Here is a 19842-nt window from a genome sequence, read left to right as displayed (position 1 = left end):
ATGTATATATGGTTGTACATATTTATTACTCTATTTATTTATTTTACTTGTACATTTCTATCCTACTTATTTTATTTTGTTGGTATGTTTGGTTCTGTTCTCTGTCTCCCCCTTTTAGACTGTGAGCCCACTGTTGGGTAGGGACTGTCTCTATGTGATGCCAATTTGTACTTCCCAAGCGCTTAGTACAGTGCTCTGCACATAGTAAGCGCTCAATAAATACGATTGATTGATTGATTGATTGATTGATTACACTCCCCTAACCCACTAATTCCAAAAAGAACAGAGACAGCCCTAACTGTCACGGGGAGAAGAAGCCTGATATTGTCACTGACTCATGTGATTGTTAGTGGCACGGTATTGAGTGCAGAGTAATACATATTTTATGAACTGAAGTATTAAAACCCAAAGAGTCTTTTGTTCAAAATGTCAGTGTCCCCCATGGCACTGTGAATGAAACGATTCCTTAGCAAAGATTCATGGACAGCCAGGATTCAAATATGCCACTATGGTGTCAATACCAGGCAAGTACAGTAGTTCCTTGGCTCTAGTGGATTTTTAATTCGGGGATTTGCCTACTCATGGTGGGCTGCACCCATTCTTGCAGCTGTGGCGTGATGGGGAGCCCAGGCCCCTTCCGTCTGTTGTGTCTTTGGTTGAAGCCACAGCCCCACCTCTTTGGTGGCTGACTGGCCTCCCCACAACCACCCTGAGAAAGTCCAAGAGACCATAAGTTGTTGAATAAACTTTCTAGTGCTGTAAGTGCAGCTGTGACAATTTCCTGTAATTCTCAGGGGTTTCTCTAATTGATCCGCCATAAATACCAAGGAACTAAGCAGCATGGCTCAGTGGAAAGAGCATGGGCTTGGGAGTCAGAGATCATGGGTTCTAATCCCAGCTCCGCCACATGTCTGCTGTGTGACCTTGGGCCAGTCATTTAAGTTCTCTGAGCCTCAGTTACCTCATCTGTAAAATGGGGATTAAGACTGTGAGCCCCACATGGGACAACCTGATCACCTTGTATCTCCCCAGTGCTTAGAACAGTGCTTCACACATAGTAAGCGCTTAACAAATGCCATAATAATTATTATTAACTATCATATATTTTTCATACATGAAACAAATGCCATCATTATTATTATTATTATTTCAAGAGCTACCTCTGTTTTTGCCATAATTCACCTGGGATAAGCTGCTCTTCTAGTGCCCAATAAATCATCATAGGGGCTGGGCCAGGGCCTGAGCCCCATTACTTGCAGTTCTAAGCCCTGCCTGGGAATTCTGTCACAATGTCAACTTTATTGAAAGAGGATATCTCAGATAGTGCCAACTCCCCTTCTCTATCAGGGCTGTCCACAAAATCCAGACAGGCTGGCAATGGATAAGGGGGGCAAGGAATGGCAGGACATGATCTGTCAATAGGACATATTGTCAAGACACTAAGGGAGCAAACATGAGAAAGCAGTTATCACCCACTGATTCACTTGTGGCCATGAGCTCAAATATTCTGAGTGGTCTCAAAGGGAACAAGACTTACTTGGGGTAGATATTACCAGTTACCAATTCCCCACCAGTTACCAATTCCCCATTAGTGGGATAGAAATGAGGTCAAGAAAGGTCACATTGTAAAACAGTGGACAAGATCTGCTCAGATGTTTTCATCTTTTTTCACCATGAAATTGACTTTGTGTAGACTCCGTTGCAGGGTCCTCTGGCTTGACTCATCCATTCCAGAACACTCTCCTCTCCCTTCCACAGCCTCCAGCTTCCTCTGTCCCTAATTTTTCCTTTGTTTACCCACTAACAGACAGAGAAGAAAAGAAGCAGGCTACTTTGGGAGAAGACACTCTCCATTCTGAAATCTCCCACAACCAGCCTGCCATCATTGATAGGATACAAGCAGTCCCTGACATCTGCAAAGGTAAGTGAGGTGATGGCACTTTTGGGACCAGGTAGTGAAATTCCCCAGAATGGAATAAATCAGTCTGTGTTTCACTTGTCTCACTCATTTCACCCCGTGCTCCTGTGTTGTTTCCTTTAGAACGAGAATGGATGATCTGCCTCTGATGAACCTGGGGGTGTGCTGACTATTTGGGTGGAGAGAGCTGCCAGTTTAAGAGTTCTGTTACAGGCCAGTTAGAATCAGTCCTGAAGAATTTGAGGGCCACAGGAGGGAGATAAAGACAGAGGGATAGAAAATCAACAGCATCCTTGCTTCTGCCTTGTCTGCTGACAAATTAGATTATTCCTGTGCAGGAGTGCTCAAACCCTTTGAGATTAAAGAACACTCTCCCCAGAAATCAGCATGGCCTAGTGAATAGAGCACGGGCCTGGGAGTCAGAAGGACATGAGTTCTAATCCTGGCTCCTCCACTTGTCTGCTATATACATCCGCCAAGCTAGCTCTCTTCCTCCCTTCAAGGCCCTACTGAGAGCTCACCTCCTCCAGGAGGCCTTCCCAGACTGAGCCCCCTCCTTCCTCTCCCCCTCTTCCCCCTCCCCATCCCCCCGCCTTACCTCCTTTCCCTCCCCACAGCACCTGTATATATGTATATGTGTTTGTATGTATTTATTACTATATTTTATTTGTACATATTTATTCTATTTATTTTATTTTGTTAAAATGCTTTGTTTTGTTCTCTGTCTCCCCCTTCTAGACTGTGAGCCCACTGTTGGGTAGGGACCGCCTCTATATGTTGCCAACTTGTACTTCCCAAGCTCTTAGTACAGTGCTCTGCACACAGTAAGCGCTCAATAAATACGATTGAATGAATGAATGAATATGTCCTTGGGTAAGACACTTAACTTCTCTGGAATTCAGTTACCTCATCTGTAAAATGGGGATTAAGACTGTGAGCCCCATTTGGACATTGACTGTGCCCAACATGACGAGCTCGTATTGACCGCAGCACTTAGTGCAGTGCCTGGCACAAAGTAAGCATCTAAAAAATACCATGTTAAAAAAGGAACATTGTGATTTTCTTCATCCCAGCATAGCCCAGAGAAACTGAACCTCGAGCTGCTCTTGGAGGGAAGAGAGGATTTGGAGAGGCAAGATCTGTTAGGAGGAGAGAGGAAGAGGAGCACAGGTCAGCCTGGAAGTAGCCGGCCTCTATGATTGCCCCAGCAATTCTCGACCCACTTGCTGGGGTGGTTCTCAGTATTGAGTTTGAAAATGACAGGCTACTGAGTAGGGTCTTAGTGCTTAGAGCACCACTGGCCACTGTAACAACTTTGAATTTTGCATTTTTTCTAGACAATGGGCCCTGCAAACAAGTCTGCAACGTTATTGAAAATAAAGCCATGTGCTCTTGCTTTCCTGGATACGCTATCATGGGTGATGGGGTTTCCTGTGAAGGTGAGTATCCTCTCAGATGACAAGCTAATTACACAAACCATCTACTTTAGACTGTCATTGGGATCATGGACTGTAGAATTTAGGTCACTTTTGGGGTCAAACACTCAGTTGCAGAATTAGGGTCCTAGTGCTCCAAAAAAATTACAGCCATGCTAATACAACCCAAGATGGCCCCAGTAGCGACTAATATTTGGAACCCCTGAAAAGCACAGGAAGCATTTGCGGTTCGGCAAGCCAGTCCTGTACCTGAAGTTTGGTTGGATGTCAAATGCTCCATTCCCTACTGCAGGAGCACAGCAATGGCTCCTGCTCACTCTTTGATCATTAAAACTTGAGTAATATTTATTTTATTAAAGATTTCAATAAAAGCGGTAGTTATAGAGCAGAATCTTAACCTAGATCCAGGAATAATTCCCTATCCCTAATCAGGAACTTGTTCCCTTAGTGGGTCTTCTGTGAGAATGCCATCCACTAGTTCTCCCCTCTTAGTTCTGCCTTTCTGGCTAGTTCCAGCTTCTCACACTCATTCCCGTTGGATGCCTAGCAGGAATTCTGCTTCCCAAGTCCAGTTCCTGCAGACACCTAACACAAACTCCCCTTCTCATCACAGCTCTGGAGTTTCCTCCCACTCTACTAGTACCCTTCTCTTAAACCGAAATGCTTCTCTGTAATTGGTTTTGCTCCTGCTGATGTCACTAGGTGAGTGATTGACATGCCAAGCAGGGGAGCTTCTCCACAAGAGAGGTCTTGAGGGATAAGTTGTTTCTCTGTTCTAATGGTTTCTAGACCATCACATGGACATCTTACCCCTATTTCCCCAAGTTATAAAGTGCTCTCAGGGAACTGATACAAAACTGAATTTTCTCAGCCTACTTGAAGTTAATGCTTGAAAGACAAGCCATCTGGAGAGCTCTCAGTGAGCAAGAAGCCACTAGCAAAATGGGATTCCTGCAGTATTAGCCCCTCACCCTCTTCCCTTTGTCCTCAAACCTTTCCCAGTAGTAAAGCCCAGGATTCTAAGACCACTGATGTCAGGTCAATGTGCTGTTTTCGGGATGGGAATATATAGATCCTCTTTTGTCCCCTTGCTGCTTTGAACAGGAGGAGAGGCTGGGAAGCAATTTGACATCCCCTCAGATGGCTAGTCTGGAATGTGAACTCTGGGCTAGTCCATGCAAACACATATGCACACACTCTTCCCTCAACTAGCCTACACACTCCCCCACAATCGTGCATGCTCTTACACACATGCATAATATGCTAAGGATCTGGTAGATGAAACACTGAGTTCAAAATGAATCAAAATGAGCAGAACCACAGAAGAAAAAGTGTGAAACCATGATAAGGAGTTGTGAAAAGTTATGGACATTTTCTGAATGAGGGTCTCGCTGAGTGAGTATGGAGAGGAAGGGGACATTTGGTTTGGCTGGGAACCTCGTGCCAGCTCACTAAATTGGCTTACTACTTGGGAGGCAGTATGGTCCCAGTTCTACCACTGACATGCTCGGTGAACTTTATGTCTCACTTTCATCATCCAGACTACTCTTCACAAATGTTGTGAGGAAAAAATAAGGTAACTGGTGTGAAAGTGGTTTGGGGACATCAAAGAACGATACAAACTCAATGATAATTATAATGCTCCCTCCCCTTAGAATGTTGAAAAGACTGGTTTGTGAGCCCTAGTGTCATTCTAATTGAGCTCTGTTTTTCCCTTCCGGTGGCCCCCACGTGGCCTTAGACGTGAACGAGTGCCACACAAGTACTCACGGTTGTACCCGAAGACAGTTCTGTGTGAACACATTGGGATCATTCTATTGTGTCAACCACACAGTGATCTGTGCCGAGGGCTTTATCCTCAACATGAATAGGAAGTGCGTTGGTAAGCTAAGAGCTGCTAGTCGCTCAGCACCGCCCCATCCCAGCTCTCCATGCCGCACCATACATCCCACCCCCCCACCCCCGTATGCTAAAGGAAGGGTCCTCTGGCCACCTTTGCATACGACATTTCAATGCAATCCGGTCTGTTCAAGCCCATGCCCGCCTTCTGCTCAGTGTTGTGTTGTGTGCTATTTAGCTTTCTTCCCCTCTCTCCACTCCCTGACAAATAGACACCCAGGGAGCATGTTGCTGAAGTGGGAAGCTGGGAGGTCAATGTTAATGATGAGCCCCAGGAGAGGGTAGGAGATTCAATTATCCATGGCCTTGGGAAACAGGTGTAGCCTGGATCATTGAAACCCACCAATAAGCCAAAGTCTTCATTACAGCATAGACATCCAACCTTGCAACCTTTTACCAGAAATCCTACCAAAAACAAATTTGACCCATTCAAATTTTATCTGTAATTTCCCTCTGAGCCTACCCTCAGGTAGAGGTGCTACTGATAAGTAAAATGTTCCCATTGGGAGGCGGCTAGGTCGGGGAAGAGAGAGGAATTTCAAAGGGACCTTGATAATGTTCTTGGCACATAGTCCTTTATCAATACCATGATTATTACTAATCCATAAAGTGACTCTAAATTGAGGGTTCAAATGTCTAGTACGATGCCCTGCACCAAGTGGGCACTCAATAAATACCAGTATAGCTACTACTTGTATTGCTATGACTTCCGGTTGTTAGATATGCAAATAAGGCCAAGCCTCAGTAATCTCTTCTGTAGAGGCCCCTCTCCAGGTCTCCATGCATCATAAGTAGCAGCCGTCAAACTGGGATCTTGGGCAAAAGTATAAGATGTTTGTAGGTTTGATGTGTCATTCATCTTTATTGAAATACAAACACCAACACAAACACACACACACATACACAAACAAAAAACAGCCGGTTACCACAAAGACCTGAGCAGGTGAAAGTCATATGTACCATGATGGCCCTGGAACAGTTTCCTCGTGAGTTGGGAAACTCAGCTCTGGGCCTGCTGAACCTTATTTTCCTTTGTTGTCTGTGTGCTTGCAGAATATGTGCAGTGGGAACATTTTCTCCTGTTTTTTTCTGTGAGAGATGGGGAAAACTCCACCCATCTTCTATGGCTTTTACTTTATGGAGTGCTGGGCTAGCAGCTGTCTATTGCATCCATGTTTATCCAAGGAGGCCTGAACCAGATCCCTATATCCCTACACCATCTTGAGCCGTTTGGAAAAACATGTGAAGAGCTTTCATATTCTGCTTGCAAATGATGGTTGTTTCTTTGAATTCTCTTCCAAATTTTGATCATGTCAATGCATGTACAGTTGGAATGACAATAATAATCCTGAGCATGAAATACAATAGTTTATCTGAGAATATTTCTTCTTGCATTTCCTTGAGTTAAGTTATTGTAGATTAAAATTCCAGGTGCAGTCTGCAGCAGATTCTTAATATTCCTGAAAGGCACCCAAGTGAGATGAAGAGTCACCGGCTGTTTAAACAGCATGCAAACACCTCCTCTCCTCTGGGAAGTTTTCTGCATGGATATAACAGTCCCTTCCTTCTTGAATGTTCATGTCTCTCAGAGATAATACCTTAAAGAAAGTTGTTTCTCTTGGCAGTTTAGAAGAGGACTCCTTATTTATGGGGACGGGATAGAGGGGAAAGGGCCATGAAGATTTTCCTTTGGGGGGAAAAGCACAGGGTCTGTTTCCTCTTCTTGCTGCTTCCAGCCCATTATTTTTTCCTCTGAGCAATGCAGTGAGACCTTCTTGTCACCCCTACTCAGTGTTTTCCTAGTCGCTGCTTCATGGTGTGAAATAATCCAGAAAGAGCATTGCCCACCTTCGTGGATGCATTACCCACCTTCCAGGAAGGAAAGATTTAGAATTGCTGGCTGACTATGCACTGGGGTCCAACATAGAGGGTGCCTGAGGTTCAGGAGACCTTGTTGAAAAAATTTGGCTTCTTGAATACTTTTGGAAGAACAAACAAAACAACTGTCTCTTGGATAAAGTTGCTCAGGCCTAGGCCCTCAGAGGACCAGAACTAGCACACCAGAAAAATTTATTTGACATGATTAGGAATAAAAGCCCTGCCCCCACAAGCTTGTCATGGGCAGGGAATATGTCTGTTAGTATTGTTATATTGCACTATCCCAAGTGCTTAGTACAGTGCTCTGCACACAGTGAGCGTTCAATAAATACAATTGATTGAATATCGTATTTTTGATCTCTTTGAGTGCAGCCAAGGTTAGTGAGACCAGTTCCTCGGGGACTCTGATTACTCCTCTGTAGAGACTCATCCAGGGATTTTGGCAAAATAGGGATCCTGAATACAACTGAGGCCCTCCTCTCCTTTTCTTGGTTAATGGTTGCTATGAGCCTTTGCATAACTATAATTCATTCTGTTCTTCTGTCTTTATCATACAATTTGGTATCTTTTCTGGATTGCTATTCTTTGTCTGGATTTTGGTCATCTTACACTTCCCATTAAGTGAATGGAAGCATGCGTCCTAAGGCCCGAGGCAGGCAGTATGGGGAGCCTCAGGAGTCCTCTGCCAAGACCAGTATCATCATCAACAGTATTTGTTGAGCACCTTCTAGGTGCAGAGCACTAAATTAGGCAAAAAAAATAAAAGATGCAAAGCCTGTCCTCAAAGACTTTTCAAACCAATGGGGGATAAAGTGGATATCATATAAACTGATGAAAGGAGAGCTAGCCCTCTCACCATTCCTACTAAAATGACCCTCTCTAGGGAGAGAATGATCTTATTCTCCTTTAACCCTGCCCTCAATTTTTCAGTGGGAATTAAGAGAAAATTTGCTTCCTTTTCTGGGGACTTTCTGTGTCCTTCCTAGGATAGATCATTCCTCCCCCCTGTCAGCATGGCCTAGTAGAAAGAGTAAAGGCCTGGGAGTTGGAGGACCTGGGTTCTAATCCTGGCTCTGCCTCTTGCCTTCTGGGTGACCTTGGGCAAGTCACTTCTCTGTGCATCAGTTTCCTCACCTATAAAATGGGGATTCAATACTTGCTCTCCTTAGACTGTTAGTCTCATGAGGGACAGGGACTGTCCAATCCGATTATCTTATATCTACCCCAGAACTTAATACAGTGCATGGCATTTAACAAATATAATTATTATTAATATTATTATCATCATCATAACTATTAATAATAATAACATCACTGGAGGGCTACATGGCACCTCCTCTCTTGCCCACACACATGCTCTAAGTCTTTATTATGGTTCCTGTTAAGGCACTCCTTTTCCCACATGAGCAGAGACAGATTTTGTCTCTTCTCCAAACCTGGAACTTCCCCCTTCCTTCTTTGCTTTCTGTCCAAGCCCTTTGCTCTTCTCTCTCTCTATAGGGTAGTTCTGTGACCCTCTCAAAACACCGCACTGCCATTTCCCACACCTCCAGCAACACAGCCTCCATCCAGGTACCCTGTGGTGGAGAGTTTTATTTTTTAAAATAGTACACAAGGGAAATTACACAAGTGTTCATCTCTGAGATTGTCTTCCCTGATAAGAGATTTCAGTTAGTGGAAAAGAGTCTGGCTTGACCTTATGTCTTTTTGAGGACACACACACATAACTGTTAGTGATACTGTAAGTGCAGAGTGTGGGTCTAAGCAGTACACCACAAAACAACACAACTCCTCACAGGTAGTCGCCACCCTGATGATAGGGGCTGCTTTTCAAAGCCTACATCATGGAAGACAGAGCAAGGTAAGAAGCATGAGTAACATGTTGTGGGATGCCAAGTGTGAAAATACAAGGCTAGAGAGGCAGAATTCAAACCAAGGGCTTCACTTCATCCCTGAAGAGTGTATGCGGGCCCACACACCACCACAGAACTACTGGAGAGTAGCAATGACTCTGCCCACATCGCACATGAAGTAGGAAGCTGAAGAGATGGTAATCTTTCAATGATTTCCTAGCATTCGTTCCATCACTGAGGATGACACTCTACAGACATTAGTTTGCCTCCCAACATCTTAAGATAGGGCTTTTGCTCCAAAACTTGATGAAATCAGAGCCATGAAGGATGGTAAAACTTCCAGATATGATGGAATAGCAGGTGAGATCTACACTCAATCACCATCATAGATTTATGTATCACTCTAAGGAGCTGCCACCAAATTACAAAGATGCTAACATTAGCCCTCTCTTCAAGAAGTCTGTGGAGTCCTTGAAGGCAGGGAACATGTGCTTTGCTTCTGGTTTACACACTCAGGAGCTTAGCACAGTGCTCGGTACTAAGCACTCAATAAATATCTCTGAAGAGGGAAAAACAAGAGTTGACTGTGGAAACTAGTATGCGATCTCACTGCTCTGGCCAGAGTTCTCTTGTACAGGCTACTGAAGAACAACATTAGCCATACCCAACTGGAATCATAATGTAGCTTCATGCCACAGGGACACAGAGCAAATATGATCTTTGTTGCATATGAGGTACAAGAGAAAACCAAATCAAGATCTTTCTATGCTATTCGGAGACCAAACAAAAGCATTTAATACCATCAGTAGATCTGGGCTCTGACATACTGAAGAGCGTTGACTGCCTTGAAATGTCTACCAGAATTCCAAGATTATCCTATGATCATCTGCCTGGCTGTATCAGAAACTCAGAGGGATCTCGTTAGAATCTTTCTCCATCACCAAAGGAGCAAAGCAGGACTGTGTGCTAGGACCAATATCTTTCAATCTATTCTAGGCAGCCATACTTGAGGATGCAGTAGGGAATCTGGAAGCTGGTGTTCAGAATTTGATTCCAAAATTATTTCACTCTTATGGAAAACTTTCACCAAATTGGGAGCATCATCAAAAGGCCTTGAATCACTCAGGGAGGAATTCATATGTTGATAAGAGGACATGTGGATTATTATGGACTGTTTCTCAGAATCGGCAAAGTTGTACGATTTATCAAGCGCTTAGAACAGTGCTTTGCACATAGTAAGCGCTTAGTAAATGCCATTATTATTATTTAGTCTGAAGAAGAATGAAGTTTTCTACTGGCCTGTTCCTGGCAAACCGTGCATATAAACAAAGGTCAGTAGCTGGAGCACAGAGCTGAATGCTGCTACTGAATTCTATCTGCCTAGCAGATTTTCAAAAGATGCAAGGATAGATAGCTAAGGAGGTGGAAACTTACAGATCACTTACTGTATGCCTTGCTGCTTGGCTACCAAACCAAGGATTAATGACTACTGTCATCCATAACCATGGGACCCTTCCTGGTTTTAGGGATGCCCTGGCCAGATGGCATCCCATTTGAAACCCTCATGGGCAGGGATTGCCTTTTACTTCTATTGTATATTCTTAAGTGATTATGATGACCGTGATTTTGTTGCCATCATCATCCATAACATTTATTGACCACCTACTGTGTGCAGAGGACTGTACTTGGTGATGAGGACATAATGAAAAAGTATAAATTGTGACCCTTGCCCTTAAGGAGATTAACGTCTAAGGGCCTTAACTCAATTTGGCCCTGGAAGATATGCTAGAGAGCTGAACTAAACTTTAGTTAATGGGTATCAAATCTTGACTGGTGTAATACACAGAATTCCTGGCCTCTCTGGGACCTCAGAGGGCATGCTTCTGGCCAGTATATCCAGGGTACCAAGTCTGAATTTAAAGAAGCTCTCCCTCTAACGTAATCTGTTTAAGAATGGAGGGATGTTTCTTTGTGGCTGGGTGGAAAGGAAAAGCTGGGCTTCTACGCAGTCAGCTTTTTGCAAATACTGGCATGGGTAAGGAAGAAACATATGGGCAACAGCATAGCCTAGTGGATACAGCACGGGCCTGGGAGTCAGAAGGACCTGGGTTCTAATCCAGATTCTGCCAATTGGCTGCTGTGTGACCTTGGGGAAGTCACTTCACTTCTCTGGGCCTAAGTTCCCTCAGCTGTAAAATGGAGATTAAGACTGTGAGCCATATGTGGGTTATGGACTGTGTTCAATTTGATTAGCTTGTATCTACCCCAGTACTTAGTACAGTGCCTGGCACACAGTAAGTACTTAAGAAATACTAAAAAAAAAATCATAACCCTGTCAACATGGCCTAGTGGATAGTGCATGGGCCAGGGAGTCATAAGGACCTGGGTTCAAATCCAGACTCTGCCATTGGTCTGCTGTGTGACCTAGGGCAAGTCACTTAATTTATGTGTACTTCAGTTACCTCATCTGTAAAATGGAGATGAAAACTGTGAGCTCCATGTGAGAAAAAGACTGTGTCAAAACTGAATAGCTCATATCTGTTGCAGTGCTTGGAACAGTGCTTGACACATAGTAAGTGCTTAAGAAATATCATTATTAGTATTGTTATTACTGTGTTCAGTGATCACTTACATCCATATTGGCAGAGTTTGCTTCTCTGTAGCCTTTTCCTGGTGTAAACTAAACCATTTATCAATCCAAGGATGGACTAGGAAAATAGCTACAGAGAGCTTAGAAGTGTTCTGCTCAAGGTTCTGTCAGTCTAATAGGGGAGAAACAGGGCAGAAAAACATGTGTAAACCTAAACCTGTCCTTGGAGATACAAGAATGAGTTGGTAACAGAAGTGGGTCTTGGATCCTTGTGGTGGGTTGGAGAATGGGTGAGATTAATTTGGGAAAGCTTCCTGGAGGAGGAGGGCCTTGTGTTCTGATTTAGGAGGGGGATAAAAAGTATATGATAAGTAGGCTAGAGCCCTGAAACAACCATTCTTGTGCTTAGTCCAATGCCTGGCACATAGTAAGCACTTAACAAATGCCATAATTATAATTATTAGAAGGGACAGCTTGGGCAAATGCTCGGAGGCTGAGAGAGAGAACTGAGTGTAGAAAAGAATTTGTGATTAAAACTGAGATATTCAAGTCGGGGCCAAGGTGAACAGCCTTCACTCCCTCCTGATCATTGAAGTAGAGCCAAACATGGGCCAGGTCTTAGAGAGATTAGGCTACACTCAGACCAATATATGCTCCCCTTCCCTCCCCACCATTCCCACAGCCACCTTCTTATGACCCTTCTGGCCAGAAGAAACTTAGCCAATACATGAAAGAATCCCACCTACACAGAATCCTCATGCAGTTGCTAAGACTACATGCTCTACATGCCTGGTTCCACCCTCACCTGGAAGTGAGTCCGGGCTCCATTAGGACTTCATTCTGGGTAGGGTCCAATCTCCCTGGGCTTGGTTTGGGTTGGGGCAGACTAGGCCAGGTCCTAGAAGGGCTCTATTTGAAAGCATGTTGTGTTTGACAACTGCGCCCAGGAGACCCATTCTTCATTAATCTGAACTCTATGATTTCTGGGGAAAAGGGGTGGAACAAGAATCAGGATGCCCTTTCAGTGACTAAGGCCTCTGCTCCCTAGGCTTGGGCGATACCTGGTAAACCAAGAAAAAGGAATCATGATGACAGATGTATGTTGCAAAAACACATTCTCTTATTTTCTCAGTTTTCCTGCTGTGTTCTTTCCAATCCACCAAGGAACAGCCTTTGTACCTCCTGAAAGATTCTAATGTAAAGCAACCCCTGAACATATGATTTTCCTGTTTGCTGTTTCCACCTTTTTGTAAATGGAACACTGAATTCTAGGTGAAATTCTCCTCATCCAACACCATCTCCCCACCCCCGCAAACCCTGGCCTTTGGAATTAGTTCCAAGTTATTTTTCTGATCTTTAGTGCTTTGTACAGAGGAAGGGTGTATCTTGCTCAGTAGTAGAGTACATAATGGGAGGAGATATCAAAAATCTTCTTTTGAGAGGGTGCACAGAGATTTTCTGTTTCCTGCTCACTGACCTCACCTGATCTCCCAAGGAAGAACCCAACAATTGATTGAGTGGACAGGAGTACTTGGACAGGAGTACTTGGACAGGAGGACAACTTGGACTTCCCAAGTGCTTAGTACAGTGCTCTGCACACAGTAAGCGCTCAGTAAATACAATTGAATGAATGAATAAATGAATGAATAATGTTAGTGGTAATAGGAACAGTTAGCCATAGAAATTCGTCCCTTCAGTCGTATTTATAGAGTGCTTCCTGTGTGCGGAGCACTGGACTAAGCGCTTGATGATACTAATAATAATATCTAGACTGTGAACCCACTGTTGGGTAGGGACCGTCTCTATATGTTGCCAACTTGGACTTCCCAAGCGCTTAGTACAGTGCTCTGCGCACAGGAAGCGCTCGATAAATACGATTGATTGATTGACTAAGCGCTTGATGATAATAACAATAATATCTAGACTGTGAGCCCACTGTTGGGTAGGGACCGTCTCTATATGTTGCCAACTTGGACTTCCCAAGCGCTTAGTACAGTGTTCTGCACACAGTAAGTGCTCAATAAATACAATTGAATGAATGAATGAATGAAATCACCTCACTTCCCTGCACCTCAGTGACCTAATCGGTAAAATATAGTCATAATTCTGTTTATTCTGACGGTTGTCATTTTGTTAATATGTTTTGTTTTGTCGTCTGTCTCCCCCTTCTAGCCTGTGAGCCCGCTGTTGGGTAGGGACCGTCTCTATACGTTGCCAACTTGGACTTCCCAAGCGTTTAGTATAGTGCTGTGCACACAGTAAGCGCTCAATAAATACGATCGAATGAATGACTGAATGAGTAGTGTCTTCGACAATGGTATACAAACTGGAGGAGAGCAGAGTAAGGTTTACTCTTGAGGAGAGCACACAGAAATATTCTGTTCCTCAGCCACAGATCCTTCCCTCCAGCCAACCATCTCACCAGATGTACTTTTTCTAGGGGAACTGTGCAAGAGAGTATGGATGACTCAGTGCAACCCATCACCCCTATTGAAAAACAACTTAATCACATGTCCCTCCTCCTACCTACTCTGAGCTTCACTGTACCATTGCAGTATGGGACAGCAGGAGAATTGGGTTAAGATATCCCAAAGTTTCTACCCAACCATTTGACATTAAGAGCTCTATCACTGATAAACCCTGGTTCCATCAATTACATGTGAGCTGATTTACTCTAACCTCTTTCCCGGGTTTCATGCCTGATTGATTCTCATTGACTCTTATTCTTTACACCTTGCAGTTCAAAAGACACCTGAGTAAATGGAATCTTGGGCTGTGAAAACATCTGACGTTAAAATCTCTCTCCATTTAGCAGCCAGGCCATCCGAATTTTAACACTGAGAGTCTTTTTTATTCTTCAGAGAGATTGGTTCTGCTGAGATGAGGAAGCTGGGGTTGTCTGGGGTCAAGCTGCTAAATTCACTCCTTGATTCTCCCATAGATATTAATGAATGTGTGACAGACACGCACACCTGCACCAGGGGGGAGCACTGTGTGAATACAATTGGATCTTTTCACTGTTACAAAGACCTCAACTGTGAATCTGGCTATGAGCTAAAGGAAGGCGAGTGTGTAGGTAAGAAGCCATTTTCCTATAGCATTTCTCCCATTGGTATGGCATCCTCTATTAATGAATTGTTTTTGTTTTTCTTGTCAGCGGCTCACATTTAATTAGTACTACAGGTAATGTATGAATATCTTTCATTGCTATGTGTTATAAGAGTAATTATTGCATTTCTACCAAAAGCCTAGATGAGACCAAATGATAATCCGGTGATGGATTATATTTAGACCTGAGGGGTTAAAATCAACAAAACATACATAACTTGTGCCGAATCTACCCAGCACAAAGTGGAGAGCTGACAATTCTCAGTACAATTAGATGAGTTCACTGAGCCACAGTGGATTTTTGGACTTGAATTATCTGCCTGCAATATCTTTGTTGGTTTCTCCATTGCCAATTTAACTCAATAACTGCCAAATCTCCACTTCATTTTATAGACTTAACCTAAGTCATTCCAATTTCAGATGACATTTTATCATGTCTATACCAGGCCAGGGAATTTTTCCTAACTGAATCCTTCAATAGGAATTTCCACACTAATTGCTATTCAAAATGGGACGAATCTGACACTCAGGACCTTATTAACACTTGTAGTGACTGTTCTGTACAATTGCAGCAAGCATTAGCAGAGGCCCAAACCACTAGTCCCACTCTAGGCCCGTGCGGTAACCCGGACATCGGCATACCAAGTTAACTGATATCTCAGGCCTTTTCCCTCCTCCCTCTGTGCTGTTTCAACATCCCATTGCAAACCTTTAAGGTGGGTGGCCTTAGCACAGTTCCCAGAGTTCTGGTGGGCTGACAGCAAGGTGGAGCAAAGGAGAAGAGAATTGTCGGATCTTTGAATGTCAATTGTCAATCATCTGAATGACTGGGCTGACCAGGAAGCTTGCATAACAAAACTCGTTGAGTACCAGGATGTCTTGACTTCCTCCTCCCCAGCAGGAGATACACCTGGATTCTTTTTCTTTTTTTCATTCATTCAATCATATTTATTGAGCACTTATTGTGTGCAGAGCATTGTACTAAGCATTTGGAAAGTACAATTCAGCAACAGAGACCATCCCTGCCCACAATGGGCTCAGAGTTTAGAAGGGCGGGGACAGACATCACAACAAGTAAACAGGTATCAATAGCATCAATATAAATAGAATTATTGATATACACATCATTAATATAAATAAATAGAATTATAAATAAATAGAATTAGAAATATGTACATATACACAAGTGCTGTGGGGTGGGGAGGGAGGTAGAGCAAAAGGAGTGAGTTGGGGCAATGGGGAGGGGGAACAGAGGAAAGGGGGGGCTTAGTCTGGGAAGGCCTCCTGGAGGAGGTGAGCAGTTTTCCTGTGATAGATAAGATATTCAAGTACTGTTAGTCAAGGAGCTGAATCTTGGTTGCATCTAGAAGAGAACAGTATAGCAATTAGAAATTTCCTGCTGCTTAGTGCCCTTGTGATACAATACTCATTTTCCACCAGTGATAAGGGGACAGGGTTTTTTTTGTTGTAATTCCACATTTTGCCTTGAAAATGACAATTTTTGGGCTTGTGGAGCAAAAGCAGCAGATCATGATGTAGGCTTCTCAGTGCCTGCCTCCTGATTGCCCTGGGAATCCTCACAGTGGACAGCTGATATCCCAGTGTGCTGACAGCCCTGTATTTTGTCCTTCAAAGAGTCATTAGACTGTAAATTCCTTGTGATATGTAGTACAGTGTTCTGCACACAGTAAGCACTCAGTAATTACCATTGAATGATTGCTTAAAAGTTCTAGGGTAGGCGCAGAGGAGAGATTAGTTGTGTGTATGTGTATGCCTCCCAAATAGAGAATGGCATCTACACTTCTAGACATTCAACAATTAATCATAATAATAATTATAATTGCTCTGGATGGGACTCTTAACACATTAAAATTTTGACTGGATAGAATAGTTGGGTTTTGATACCACTTCTTGATGTAGAGTCTACCAGCCTTGCTTAAGAACTAATTTCCTGTTGAGGCCTTTCTTGTATTTATTTCCATCAATGAGCTAGATAAAAAATGCAGTTAAATGAGTGACAAATTGCTTGCTTCCTCATTAATAGATATTGATGAATGCACAAGTGGAACTCATAGTTGCAAAGTCAACTTTGTGTGTCAGAATACAAAAGGTTCATTCTACTGCGAATCTAAGCAGCGGTGCATGGATGGATTTTTACAAGACCCTGAGGGCAATTGTGTTGGTAAGTGTGACGACAGCAATAAATACATCATGTCTACAAAGGCATCATCAGGCCTCTGATTCCATTCCCAGAATGTACATTCATCATGTTTAATGAACCTAAAATAGCTGGGAGATTGTTCTCTAAATACTACTGCTCCTTCTTTTTGGGGGCCAGGGGGCAGGAGGGAGGAAGAAAGTGAATAAATTAAATTTGCAAGCGGTCTAGTTTGAAACTGCAGAGGAAACAGATTCTCTTTCACACAAAATGTACTGCTCAATAAATCAAAATCAGAGAAATGGTAAAGGCATGACAGCTGGGAGAGAAGGAGCGGTTATATTTCAGAGCCTTAAGACTGATATGCTGATTTTTCTTCTTCAGATATTAACGAGTGCACCTCTCTGCCAGAGCCATGTAAGCCAGGATTCAACTGCATCAACACAGTAGGATCTTACACCTGTCAGAAAAATCAGCTGCTGTGTACCAGAGGTTATCATTCTAGTGAGGATGGAACCAAGTGTGTTGGTAAGGGTTGGACCTATGCACCTGGTGAGAGAGACATTGGCAGTAAAGCAGGAAGTGATTTCAGATCCAAAGCAGTTTTTGAGATATCTAATTTTGGACAAAGAATTCCAATGACTCTGGCCCCCAAAATACACATTAGCCTGAAACAGCTGGATATTTCAGGTAGAGGGGTATGCAAGAGGCTTTCCCACCACCTATTGTGAACACATACTCCGTGTTTAGAGAGGAGAATCCAGCTGAAGGTACACTCGAAGAAAATTGTAATTACCATGATGTGTTACTCTCTCTGAGCTGGAGGATATGGAAATATACTTGATTCTTCTATAACGTAGGGGTTGTGTTCCTCCATCACACCGTGCTGTGTCCAGACAGTTTCATGCTGTCAGAAGGTTTATGAATTCTGCCTTGCATTCTAGCCAAAACAAAGAGTGAAAACACACGTTATGGCAGAACTGAGTGTACGTGATTTTTCTCCAGCTTATGAGTCTGGGCCAGAAAGTTGGGAAGTTACCCAAGTCTATGGGTTGGACTGGGATGAACCCTCCCAAATCTGATTCATTTTGCATGGGGCTTACAATTCAGGTTTAGGTCTGAGGTGCTAGGGGTTCTTCATTGGGATAGTAATGGGGAGCAGCCAAACAAGTGGAGGATAGTAGCTTTAGGCTCCTCAGACACCAGAGTCCCAGGGCTCTGGTGGAGCTGACCATGAACAGAACTGAGTCCGAGGTGATTTGGGTTGGGCCAATAAAATGGAGTCTGGCTAGAGTTCTGTCAGCAACCTATGAACGTTTAGGGGTCATTTCAGCACTTATGTACATATTTGTAATTTATATTAATATCTGTCTTCCCCTCTGGACTGTAAGCTCATGGTGGGTAGGGAATATGTCTGCCTACTCTGTTATATTGTACTCTCCTAAGAGCTTAAAACAGTGCTCTGCACATGGTAAGCACTCAATAAGCACTTACTATTTGCCAGGCACTGTTCTAAGCACTGGAGTAGCTACAAGTTAATCAAGTTGGACGCAGTCCCTGTCCCACATTTGGCTCACAGTCTTAATCCCCATTTTACAGATAAGATAACCGAGGCACAGAGATGTTAAGTGATTTGCCCAAGGTTACACAACAGACAAGTGGCAGAGCTGGGAAATGGAACCCAGGTCCTTCTGACTCTCAGCCTTGTGCTGTTTCTGCTAAGCCATGCTACTTCTCATAAGTAACATCAATAAATATGATTGATTGAGAGAACCCCCAAAGCCACTTGTAAGAGAGCTCCAACACTCAGAGGTGTTCTCTGGGTCCTTAAGACCTTGGATTTTCCTTTCCTAGGTAAGGGGTGATTCTTGGGGGCCTGTGAGTGTGACCCCAAGAATTAACCCCTGAAAGTTTGTCCAGCACCCTGGCAGGGGAATCATCTGGGGTCCTGTTAGCCAGTCACATTTCCCCAGGACTGGTTGCTGAGAATTCAGAGAGATATTTCTTCCTCCCCACCCTGTGTCACTGGATGCTAACACTACTCACTCTTTTCACCCAGACCCTAGAGAATATTGATTATAACCAGCTTTAAATCAGTTATAGAGTATCAATATGTCACCAAGGGAGGCAGTTCAGCTTTAACAAAATATGAACCCAGGCTCTAAATTAGCCTTCTGGTTTCAGCATGGAAATTACCCCACAACAGTAGCTCTTTTTGCACAACCAAACATTAAACCCATTTCCTTCTTCAAAATGCCTTTCCTTAAAGGTAGAACTTTTCCAAGAAAAGATTGACTTCGCCTAGCCCCCTCCTCCTTTTCTTTACCCACCCCCACATAGGCCACGTTTCAGATGATGCCCTCAGGCAATGCACTTACAATCCCTTCTAGACTGTAAACTAGCTGTGGGCAAGAAACATGTCTACCAACTCTGTTATATTGTCATAGTGTACTCCCTCAAGCACTTAGTATAATGCACTGCACACAGTAAATGCTCAATAAATGTGATTGATGACTTTCCCTTTGAGATGGGCATTTAGGGTAAATGGGTGACTTCCTGCCTCCTGATGTGTGCCTAGTTTTAGATTGACCATCACCAAAACACTGTGGGTTGTTGGCAGGAAGCACTTTAACTCTGGAGCTTTCTAGCGGGTTTTGGAAACTCTGCCACTGGCTCACCCTGCGCTAGGCCCTGATTCATTCTTCCTCTGCTTCGTCCTTTTCATTCATTCAATCATATTTATTGAGCGCTTACTGTGTGCAGAGCACTGTACTAAGCGCTTGGTACTAAGTGCTTCCTGTGAAAAATTGGTATTATGGAGCCATAGATTGGCACTCTGGTGAGAAGTTGGGTGAATGGCCATTCCAAAACCAGAAAAGAAAACATGGCCACAGGCCAGCGGATCTGGAGTCAGAGAGAATGAGAAGGAAGTTCAAGGGCCAAGTGCTGCTGTCCACTGGAAGGGGAGGGTGGGTGTTAAAAGAATGAGAAGTTAGAACGGG

General features: G+C 43.5%; 1 protein-coding gene across 1 annotated transcript in view; it reads left to right on the top strand.

The window, feature by feature from the left end:
• FBLN2 (fibulin 2) overlaps nucleotides 1–19842 on the top strand; it is a 207322-nt gene that overhangs the window by 174669 nt on the left and 12811 nt on the right. Inside the window, exons 7-12 of the mRNA XM_038740258.1 lie at nucleotides 1808–1921; nucleotides 3256–3357; nucleotides 5096–5236; nucleotides 14516–14650; nucleotides 16727–16864; nucleotides 17225–17368. Of these exons, the coding sequence (XP_038596186.1) occupies nucleotides 1808–1921; nucleotides 3256–3357; nucleotides 5096–5236; nucleotides 14516–14650; nucleotides 16727–16864; nucleotides 17225–17368 (774 nt within the window). The remainder of the gene's footprint in view (nucleotides 1–1807; nucleotides 1922–3255; nucleotides 3358–5095; nucleotides 5237–14515; nucleotides 14651–16726; nucleotides 16865–17224; nucleotides 17369–19842) is intronic.

The sequence above is a fragment of the Tachyglossus aculeatus genome, chromosome X1 (genome assembly GCF_015852505.1).
Source record: "Tachyglossus aculeatus isolate mTacAcu1 chromosome X1, mTacAcu1.pri, whole genome shotgun sequence".
NCBI classification, from domain to species: Eukaryota; Metazoa; Chordata; class Mammalia; order Monotremata; family Tachyglossidae; genus Tachyglossus; species Tachyglossus aculeatus.
Note: the sequence above shows the minus strand (reverse complement) of the source record. Positions and strands in the feature narration are given on the sequence as shown.